Raw genomic sequence first — 12,548 nt, 5'->3', positions numbered from 1 at the left:
TAATTTTAATTTATAATTATTTTTATTATATCGTAATTATTTTTATTAATATATTTTTTAATTACTTACTAATTATATCATACTAAAATTTCTGTGTCCCAACTAAGGTGGATAAATTAGGTAGAACGGATGGAGTATATTATTATGCTATGAGAACGGTGAAATCCGCCAAAGCCAAACAAACAAACCCCATGTGTATATCTGTAATAAATTAATGTATCGCAGGTCATTTATTTCACCAAAATTGTTCCCAACAAAGTGGTTAGTTATTGCCTACGTGGAACTTGCTGCTTAATCAATGCGTCACTGTTCTAAATAAATTTTATTGTCGGTCGTTTAAAGGACTTATTGTCATTAATTAACATCGTGTTGAGAATTATAGATTTTCTGGTCACCTGCCGCACATTGTTAGTCTAGTGTGATTTTTTTGTCGGATCTGATTTGTAGGGTATTAAGTTCGATCAGGGATTTATCTGGTACATATTTTTGGATAGCGATTGCGGATTCCCATATCATTAAAAAAAAAAAAACATTTATTACTCACTTTGTTGTTCAATTATGTATTCAGATATTTAGACACGAACTTTAATAAAAATATATAATGATTCTTAATTTTTTATTTTTATAATAATAATAATAAAAAAAAGAATATATTTTTTATGACAAATTTAAAATACATATATTTAAATGATAAGAAAAGTATATAATTTACTCTATATCAGTGAAAGTGATATGTGAAATTTCTATATTTATAAGTTACAAAAGGATTTCACAAATATCTTATCTTATTTTATATAAATATATATTAGCGGATAATCCGTGCTAAGATCGAGTTTATGTAAACTTTTGTTTTTATATTATTATTTTAACATATTATCTTTATTTTAAAAACATTTCATATAAAAATACTGATGGTAATCTTTATTTTTAATTTATATATTTAATTTTTTTAAATATATTATTTTTTTAATGTTGTAGAAATTGAGACTCTATTCATTCAATATTTTTAGATGATTGATTTTTTTGTGTAATATAAGAAATTATGTCAAAAATATAAAGTATACTTCATCCGTTTCTTATTGGGGTGGTCTTTTGGAGTTTTGTAGTAGATTAAAAAATAATAATATATTATTGGCTAGTAGAAGTGTGTAAGATATTATGAAATTTTTGTCTTTTAACTTTTGTATAAAGTAATTGTATGTATAATGGTATGTTTGTAATTTTGATAAAAATTAAGGGTATTTTGGTACACTAAATGTATTACTCCCTCCGTCTACAGCTTATCTGTCCGTTTACTTTCTGCACATAGATTTTAGTATATTAGTATTATATTGATATGTGTTACAATTGATATACATAAAAACTATTATACCCCTTAATATTTATGGTATTAAGTGGTGTTATTTGATGATATTTGTGTAATATTATATAAAGGGTGGGGTAATTTTATATTTTAGTGGAAGATACATTTACTAAAAATAAAATAGATACATTTGCGATGTACATACTAAAATCACAAAATTGATAGATTGGCAGTGAACGAGGGAGTATTACTTTTTTAAAATAAAAAAGTGATACTTTGAAATGGAACGGGCAAAAATAGTAAAAATGGTACTTTAAAATGAGACGGAATGAGTATTATTTTAATTTGAATATTTGACTTTTTGTAATGGCTATTTGAATTTTTCTTCGACTTTGCAAAAAATATTTTGTGTTATTTATTACTTCCTCCGTCACGCCTATCATTTCCACTTTAGTATAGGTAAAAAAATTTAGAAATGATATAATTAATAAATCATTAAAATATATTAATGAAAATAATTATCGTATAATAAAAATAATTATATATTAAAATTGAGATTGAGATAACTGTCTAATTAAAATTTAAAAAATTATAAATTAAAAAAATTGAAATAAAATTAAAGTGTATAATTTTTTAAAAAAATTGACAAAATAACTAATGAAAATAGAAATATGAGCATAGTAAGTAAGATAGCTGGAGTATTGTTATTTAGATTCGCAATTAAAAAATTGATTTGAATAAACAGAGCGTGAATGGAATCTAAATTTAATATTATCATTGATTTCTACCGGCAATTAGTTTTCTTCTCCTATTAAAAATAAAATTGAAATTATTATAAATGGATACATTAATATTAGTCCATAATATCCTAAAAAAGAATTTTTCTTAAAAATATTTTATTCTATATATTATTTTAAATAATTTTAAATATTTATAATTCACATTCAAATTTTACTAATATTATTTATATAATCATTTATTATTACTTCTTAATATGTTTATAGTATACATAAATTATTATTAAAGAAAATAATATTAAAATTTAAACACAATAATAAAATACTAATTTAGATAAAATAGATCTAAAGTTGCTCCACATGGGAATTTTCGTATATTCTATTATAATCAACAAATATATATATATATATATATATAACAGCACAATATAAACAACATTTCACTAGTCCATAGTTTTTTTATAATATTTTTTTTATTATTATTATTTTATCTGTAATGATTGTTATCGTTTAATATTTGTATTATTAGTGTTTGTAATTTTATTTATTTATTTTTAATGTAACAAATATTATTGCATTTCTATGTAAGTATATTGTTTTAGAATTAAATTAAGATGTTAAATTTTGTATTATTATATTTGTCAATTTAATTTAATTTTAATATATATTTCATGTAATTAAATATTTATTTTATGTATATTTACAACAAAATTTATATATTTTTATTCATTAAAAAATTTAAAATATAATTGTGCGATATAATAAATAAATACATACATAAAATTTTAGTGTAAAAATTTACTTTGAATTTAATTACGAATGTTATAATCATTCAACGTAAAATCAAATACATTGAATATATAATTTAAATTATAAAAAAAAATTATAAAGTTTAATAATTCGTAAATAATTAAAACTTCAAATGTATAATGCATAAATAAAATATGATTATTTCAAATTGGTCAATGCATCATTATAGCAAATACCAAAATGTTACATATACTAAAATTTAAAAAATAACGAAAGCCAAATTTAGCGTGTGTTCTTTCATAATTTTCAAAAAATATATAATTTTTTAAAAAAAATTAATATATTACATACATTATTATTTTTATACTATTTTTTATTTGACATTGCATTGTATCGATGCTAAAATTTTTGCTTTGGTTGGAATCGACACACGCCAAATTACCCAATTTAGAAGCAATCATAACTTTGTTTTGTATTTTTTTGGATGAATGCAATATTTATATGGTATATATCCATTAAATTTTTTTATTTTATTTTTTTATTTGTCTACATAAAATATGTAATTATAATTTATAATAAATATTTATTTAACATTGAAAATATTTTTTATATTTGTATAATTTTTGTATAAATATCATTATATTAATATTATAAAACATAAATAAAAATATTTTTGTCATTTTTTAATTTATACTATATTTTAATATAATAATTAATATTTAAAGATGTAAATGCAATCCTTATCCTTATAGTCATGTGGAACCAGACATAAGCAGTATTTATTTACAAATTATCACAATTGCTTACAAACTTAATTTATCAACTATTTTTTCCACCCCATTCATTAGCTCATATACTTTTTCAAATATTCTTATTTTATATTACAATTAATTAATATAATATTATATTAATTAAAACTCATTTTTCCAACTCAAATGAGCATACAATTAGTGGACATAGAAAGAAAAGATAATATTATGTATTAAATTGTTAATTTTTTAAAAAAAATAAATTATAGTATATACTATTATGTAGTGTATATAGATAGTTATGTGTATATATTTTATTTTTTAATAATATTCATAAAAAATCGTATCAATATAAAATAATTAAGTGAACACACATGTATTGTCAGTAAAAATGAAATGTGGTTGAATACTTAAATTAAGTGTGTTTACCTGTGAGGTTTTGATTGTAATTTAAAATTAACTTCAAATAATATATTAATTTGATTATTTATTTAAAAGTACGTTTAGTAAAATATATATATATATATAATTGTAGAGAAAAGATAACAAAAAAAACTTGGGATGGTAAAGAAATAAATTAGTCTGAAAAATGATGATTGATTATTCGGATTGATAAAATAAAAAATTAAAGTGAGAGAAATGTAATAGATAATAAATTATCATGGTGTGTTCCTTGGAGGCATTGAATTTTAAATACACTATTTATTTTATTCTTTTTTTTCAAAAAATATCAAATCAAACGTCTAATTTTTATTTTTTATATTATAATAAAAATCAATTTTATATTTAAAACATTACATGATCACCTATTTGTATCATGTCATACAACTATTCAAATTTAAAATTTTTACTATTCAAATTTCAACTCAAAATCCAAACATTAGACGAACACACCCTATATGTATCTGGTACAAATTAATAATTTAAAATATAACAATTAATTTATTATTATATACAACGAATGACATGATAACAGCGACAAAGACAAAGGATAAGATTTGAAAGAATATAATAAAAGTAGTTTTTTATAAGAAAATGAAAATGATTTGACAAAAAATGTTTATTTTCTCGAACAAACAAATAAGAGAAATGTATTTATTTCTATTTTTCTGTTATGATTTTATGTACCAAACATCCATAAATACTATTTTGATATAGTTTGTAAAAGAAAAATAAGATCGTTATTTAACAAATTATCTATTTTTTTATTTTGGTCTGTTTTCTAACAAAATATTCGATTATGTTTTTATTAACCTATATACCTAATATTAAAAATATTTTTATAATTTACAATATATTGTATAAATGTTACATTTATATTTTACAATACTAATAATATTATTTTTGTTATTTTTTTTTAATTTGTACTATATATCAATATTTTATTAATATTAAAAATTTTAAGTAAAAAATATGTTTCTTTTGATAAATTTGGAAAAAAATTGATTTAAATTTGGTATAAAAATAATATTTGATGAAATATTTTGTGAGAAGAAAAAAATATACTCTTTCGAAAAAAACGACTGAATCCAAATAATAAAATTTGAAAAAATTATGCTATAAAAACCTACTCTTAATACTTACGAAGGAGGGAGTGTATTTTAAGTGAGAAGTGTATGAATTGAACATTACACAAAATCTAAATTTTTAACGGTCCATCTTTAACTTCATGGGATATTAACAAATTAAATGTGATCGAAATTTATTTGAATTTATTACAAACCAACTCCATAAATACAAATATGAATAAGTATTGGGGTGTGTCGGTGCATTAAACAAAAGATGTAAGAGAGAGAGAGAGATTTCAATTCATAGAAATTCAGCAGAACACAGAAATCAACATCAAATCTTGATTCCAGTTGTCTTTTAGATATTTAATAAATTCAATAAATCCAGACCAAACTAATCATAATTAGTATTTGTTTATGATAATTATTATGAAAAAACACACACTGCACTGATCCTCATCTCATTAATTACTTAATTAATTAACTTAATTACAGATCGAAAGCTCCGATCTTCTTCTTTAATTTTTCATATGATAATAGTGATGTACATACAAATCCGCGGATTAATTACATCGTAATTAATCGGCATTAACTATCCAATAACGTTAATTATTACTAATGAATTAACCTTAATTAATCCGAATCGAATATTAATTACCCAATTCATCATCAACGACCGACAACGATGGCGCGAACCGCCTTCTTCAGCTGGCTTCCGTACCCCCTCGGCCGTACAAAGCACAGCGTCGACGTCGGCGACGCGCCGCCGTCCCCCCGCCGAGCGTCGCACGACGCCGCCGACGAGAACGACGAAGTCGACGGCGACGGCGACAGCGCGAACATTTTCTTCGACGGCGCCACCGATCTCCAAATCACCGATCCGAATCCTCCCGATCTCGAATTCCCCGGCGGCACCTTCGATTTACTCCGCCGGGACGGCGGCGGCGCGTCGTTGCCCGAGTACGAAGGCGGCGGCGTGAGCGGCGCCGCCGCGGCGCTGTGGGCGGAGTGGTGTTTGGGAGTTCCGGGAGCGGACTCCCATACGAAGGGCACGGACCCCGTGGCCCCGCCGTAGTACAACACTCTGAAGCTGGCCTCCCCCTGCTTCCCGGAGTTGTACCTTTCCCTCGACAACAGCCTGGAGAGAAACCTGTCGTCCTGGAGGAACCTGGAGGACCGGTCCCGGGACCCCGTCAGCATTTTCGACATCTACAAAAAATTGAACTTTGGAGATTGGAGATCCAGGAGGTGTGGTGGGCTTTGAGCTCGTTATCTGCATTACTGTTTCTCAATTTATATATATATAGAGAAAGAGAAATTATTTATTTTATTATTATTATTATTATTATTTAAATCGAAATGATGTTGACTGGAAATTTGGGATTATTGCAATAAAAGTTAGGATATTATTTAATTTTTTAATTTAGGGGGGGCAAATTGTGAGGAACCGTAAGGCGGAGATGCGGGGAGATCCCAACCGTCAAAAAATTATTATCGGACGGATGAGGTAAGCCGTGTCGAGTAGTTAAGGAAGGATTTGGTGACAGGTGGGCATGGGGATAATTAATGGCCATTCACTGTTACTTCACTTCATGTGAAATTTTATTTAATTTATTTTATCGAATAAGTATTGTTCACGTAATATACATTTAAATCACAAATATCAATGTAAAATGATTTTTTATATGCGAAATGAAATAGTGGGTGATGGTATAAATTTGATCTCATTAATGTCGAAAAATACATGTGAAATTAAAGAGCCCAAAATTGGTCCACATGGAAAAAGACAGGAATTCAATCATTAAATTGGAGGCTCATAACAAAAGTTAAAAAGAAATAAATTGTCCCATTCTGAAAATTATTTATTGAAGAAAAATATATTATAGAAAAAAAAAAAAAGGTGTGGAAAATGCAATATTAATCTACACAAACAATGGGCGTGTTAATTTTTTTGGATAATATTTTAAATTGAATATGATTTTTTTGTGACGATGAATACTCATTTTCATACTATTAACAAATAATTTCTTAAAAAATTATATTACACCTTATACTTAATATTATTAAAAAAGTTACTATTTATAAAAAGATATTTAAAGCTTAATTCCTATTTTTCATTTAAAAAAATATCATATATAATTATTATCTTTTAATGGTTAAATTGCACAAAATCTGTTTTCTGAAATTGCAATAAATCCTCCATACTTTTAAAACTGCGTTAAACCCCTCGTGGTTTCATAAACTTTGCGTCTAACCCCCTCAGCGGTCCTTATTTAACGGTATTTGACTTAAATGCGCTTAAACTGTGAATAAATTTTAGAATCTCAATTTCTAAACCCCTAAAATTACAAATATATTTATTTTTTATATATTTAGTCTAAAAAAAATTGTAAAGATAAACTCTTAAAATCTGAGAAAAATAACTATTTTTTAGTATATTTACTATTTTTTTAGGGTAATTAAATTAAAAAAATAAATATATTTATAATTTTAGGGGTTTATAAATTGAGATTTTAAAATTTATTCGCAGTTTAAGCGAATTTAGGTCAAACACCGTTAAACAAGGACCACTGAGGATGTTAGACGCAAAGTTTATAAAACCACGAGGGAATTTGACGTAATTTTAGAAATATGAAGAATTTGGTGCAATTTTATGAAACCACGGGTGGATTTTGTACAATTTAGCATTTTTTTTTATTATCAAAACAAACTAACACAAACAAATAATTAAAAAACACAGCTAAATATATACATTTGTATCTTGTAGCACTTGCTTATAACGACATAAATATTATCTTATATTATAAAATAGGCAAATGTTTTTATATAAAATTATTGTCACCGTATTTACTCGACATGTCCACATTAAAATAATCAGAAGCCACACGTCATGCCTTTACGTGATCATCAAAGAACTCATTTTATTGAATTTTTTTTTTTTTTTTTTTAAAAAAGAAGGTATCTACATTTTATAAGATTTACATATAATTCTATGAGCATGAAATCTTTTAAAGTAGTCCAAAAATAAATCTATACGGGTGAATAATATATATTTTTATTAGGAACTGTATGAGGTGCATAACATTATTTCGATTTGAAATTACAATCAAATATTAATATTGACTTATTGTTTTTTTCATGATAGTTTTGAAAAATAATTTTATTTATTTATTTACTTTTGATTTGAATAGTAATTATTATTATGTAATAAGAGTATTTTGTAATAAAAATGAAAATTTTTTATAGAAAATAATCCAATATGACATAACAAAAAACTTTAAATTAAAATAAAAATAAAATAAAATAGTCTAGTTAATTAAGCATGCATTTCATTGCATATGGTGGCCATTAAATTTTCTGGGCATAGTAATGATTCATAGCTGTGTCTTGCTCAACAACCTTATTTATGTTCTTCAATTATTATTATTATTATTAGATGAAAAAAAATGATAAATTATTTTGTGTGTGTGTTTTTTTATTATTCAATCATAATGATTTTTATAATAATATATTGTATTTTCTTTCATATGATATATTACACCAAAAATACTATTTAAATTGAAAATCAATTAAAATTTTAATTTTGAATCAAAATCAAACAAATCATTTAAATTAAGAAAAAAATAAAAAGAAATTCAAGGGAAAGATTGATCAGCATAAAACTTTTACAGTGTATGCTGATATATGTTTTTAAATTTGCTTTGGCAATTGGCATACTTCATTGATAATTTATTTTTAAAACATATCAAATGAAATATTTTTTTTTTATTCTATTATTAAATGAAAATTTTACTTTCATTAAAATATTGCATGCAATAACTATTTATATCATATCAAATATATACATAATTTTAATTTTTAAAATTATTAAATAAAAAAAATTCAAGTTGTGTTTGCATGGAGGTTTCGATTTTAGATTTATATTTTGAATAGTAAAATTTTTAATGTGAATTGTTATTTGATGTAATATAAGTGTATTATGTGATATTTTGAATGTAAAATAAATTTTTAATATAATATAAAATATGAAACATAAATATTTGATTTTATATTTCCAAAGAAAAAAAATATATATATATATATATAAATAGTAAAAAAGTTGTAAAAAACTTAAAAACACAGCCCAAAAACACTTTCAAAAACATATATTTATTTAACATGACATTAATAACTCTTTAGGATGTGATGTAACATAAGTAATTTAAATTAAAATACTACAATAAAAAAAGCAAGTTAGATTATCATTCGATTAAAATTTAAGAATATTATATTTGAAATAAAATAGAAATATTTTGAAAAATATAGGAGTAAGTTAACGAGATTAGAAAATATTTTTGATAAAATAAGTGTGTAACTAATTATGAAATTTTTTGAATAAATATAATGTTTAAATATATAAATTAAAATATACTCTTATCTAAGAGTTATTTATTATAGATGAAAATTACATATTTTTTAAATAAAAAAGAAATAGATATACATTTAATAGCGTAATAGAATATTAATTTCGGTTTGAAATCATAACGAAAGATACCCCTATATATATTTTTTATTCAATTAAATGTGCATGGCATGAAAAAAAAACATATAATTAAAATATATGCATATTATTTAATCATTATAGTAAAAAAAATTAAATAATTTTTGTAACAGAAACTATAAAAAAACAATAAAAATATGTATGGTTAGTGAAGGGATCCAATGGCTAGATTTGCTCCGGAATCAACGGCAGAAAACCATTTTACAGTCACGTGCAACTCACCCATGCACGTGACCTTTTTCACATGCTTTCATCTTTTCTTCCCAATTTATAACGTAACAAATAAATAAAAGGGTAAACTGATACTTTAGTCCCGTAACTGGACCCTTTATCATTTTAGTCTTATAAGTGGAGCATGTCGCAAACTAGTTCCATAAGTGAAAAATTTTCGCTATTTTAGTCCTCCGGTGCCGGAGACGTCCGCGTGGCTCGCCGGAGGTGATGTGACACCCGGCAGACACGTGGATTTATTTTTATTTTTTTCATTTCTTTTTATTTTTTTTAATTAGACAAAATAAAAAAAAAAACAAAAAAAATTTAAAAAAATTAAAAATAAGTTTAAAAAAAATGAAAAAAAATTAAAAAAATCCACGTGTCCGCCAGGTCAGCGACACCGGGCGGACACGTCACCTCCGGCGAGCCACGCAGGCATCTCTAGCGCCGGATGACTAAAACAACGAAAATCTTTCACTTATAGGACTAGTTTGCATGCTCCACTTACAAGACTAAAGTGATAAGGGGGTCCAGCTACGGGACTAAAAAACAGTTTACCCTAAATAAAAAGATATTTGTAATTCTTTCTCATTTTCTATATTTCATTGTTATTAAGACTATTGTTATTCAAATTTATTCTCACTTTTATTTTTAGTAAAAAATATTATTTTTTCTATTTTATCTTTATTATAAAAGAAAAAAATTTATATATTTTTTTATTTTTCTTAAAATTCTTACTCAGTCAAATTGATATACTTTTACATACGAAATGAGTATTATTTTCATTGTTTTCGATAAAAATATATTACTTTGAAATAGAAACATTAAGGGGTTGTTTGGTTCATTAATTTTTTTTAATGAGTTTTAGGTTTTACAGTAGAATTTATATTCTCTCAGTCCCTTAATAATTTATCTATTTTTTCATTTTGTTCTGTCTCATAAAGTATCTATTTCTTTTTTTCTATTAATTGTACTATCTACCCAACATTACAAATATCATTCAAATTTACAATATATTACACAAATGTCATTACTTTATATCATCAACAATACCAATAGGGTTAATTTAGTCTTTTTATCTTTATTTCTACTTTATCCCAATATAATACTAATATTTCTAAAATTTCATGCAAAAAGCAAATAGATATATAGATATGAGACGAATGAAGTATATGATAAGATTTATTGCATTTATGATTTGAAAATTTTATATTTTTCAAATTCAGTTTGGTTTGTAGGTTAATTGAAGAATTTAAATTTTCTTATTTTTAATAAAATAATTATTATCCCACCAATTTTATTTGTTGTGATTAATTAAAAACATTCATATATCTCTTTTTTTTGAACTTTAATAATTGTTTTTACCAAATTAGATGTATTCTAAAAAAAAAAATTTAATACAACTTTTGATTGATATTAAAAAATATAATATATATATATATTCATACAAAACATATAATAGGATATAATTTATACACATAAAAAATACAGCAATTCAATATAAAATATTATGTTTATACTTAGAACACCCTTTCTGTAAAAAACACATTAAACTAAACATGCAAAACTAACACATCAATCAAATAATCTTAAAATTATTAATTCATTTAAAATATCATTTGTAATATAATTGAATTTAAATAAAATTAATTATTATAAATAAGTGTTACGGAAATTCCCAAAAAATCAAGATGAGACAACAAAGACAAAAGAACACAAGAATTTGGTAACCCAGTTCGATCACGATGATCTAAGTCTGGGGGCTCTGCCAAGCCAGGAATGTTAGACACATGTTAGTGAGAATATATGGATATTTATAGTTTAAGCCTTTGACAATAATATCCAAATCATATCTCTAAAATCTAAAATATAATATCCAAATCATATCCCTAGATTTTAGGATATAATAGCTTCATATCCCAACAATCTCCCACTTGAAGACTGATTTCATCTTCCACTTCAACATACCTCATCCAATCTCCACTCCACACCATTCGGTGTTCTGATTTGAATCATTCATTTACCTACAATTTTCAGTGTCTCATCATCTGACAACACCAAAATTACCTGTGGTATAGGATTCCATGATTCCCAAATCACTGCATGAGTGGAATGACGCTCCTGAGACCAAAATCGATGACTTCATTGGACTGCTGACGCTCAGAATCAGCGCATCGGATATCTCATCCGTTGCATTTGCTGAACCCTGATCCTTCTTGGGCGCCCTGCAATGTCGTTTCAAGTGCCCCTTGCAGTTCTAACATACCACCTGACTTGCATCTTCTTTGTCCTTATTCTTCGGCTTCAACTTTGACTTGATCTTCACCATTTCCTTTTGCCTTAAATCTAAATTCAGTCGAGACATTCTCCCAAAGGGTTAGTCGAATCTCACTCATCGTGTTCCTGTCGATCTTCTTGTATTCGGCTTCATTCATGTCTTTGGATTTCTCCTTCAATACCGCATCTAGATCTTTACCATTCATGTAGTCTTCTATATGCATATTTTAGAAACCGAAGTTCATACCATCGAATACCTTGACAACATGACGATCACCCATCTTGACTCCCACAAACAAACTCAAGGCTCACTTGATATGAGAGCACATATATGATATCTTCTCCGCTGCGTTTGCCGAAACCCTTATCCTTCTCTGCCTACTTTGCACCGCCTATTACAAAGGGACCACTGTCTGACCTACCAGTCGGGACCGACCCAACACTGCCAGGAGACTTTCGACACAAGACACC

At 25.4% G+C, this 12,548-nt stretch overlaps 1 protein-coding gene across 1 annotated transcript; it reads right to left on the bottom strand.

Moving 5' to 3' along the window:
• Positions 1-5,342: 5,342 nt before the first annotated feature.
• On the bottom strand, positions 5,343-6,325 carry LOC127259861 (uncharacterized). Its single transcript, XM_051287473.1, has one exon. The coding sequence runs from the start codon at positions 6,254-6,256 to the stop codon at positions 5,717-5,719; it is 540 nt and encodes a 179-aa protein (XP_051143430.1). The 5' UTR covers positions 6,257-6,325; the 3' UTR covers positions 5,343-5,716.
• Between the last annotated feature and the right edge of the window lie 6,223 nt (positions 6,326-12,548).

The sequence above is a fragment of the Andrographis paniculata genome, unplaced genomic scaffold (assembly GCF_009805555.1).
Source record: "Andrographis paniculata isolate CXL003 unplaced genomic scaffold, ASM980555v1 Contig60END, whole genome shotgun sequence".
Taxonomy (NCBI): domain Eukaryota; kingdom Viridiplantae; phylum Streptophyta; class Magnoliopsida; order Lamiales; family Acanthaceae; genus Andrographis; species Andrographis paniculata.
This window is presented reverse-complemented; position numbering and strand designations above follow the sequence as displayed.

Excerpts from the sequence above, each read along its gene's own strand:
- LOC127259861 (XM_051287473.1), bottom strand. The coding sequence starts at position 6,256 with ATGTCGAAAATGCTGACGGGGTCCCGGGACCGGTCCTCCAGGTTCCTC.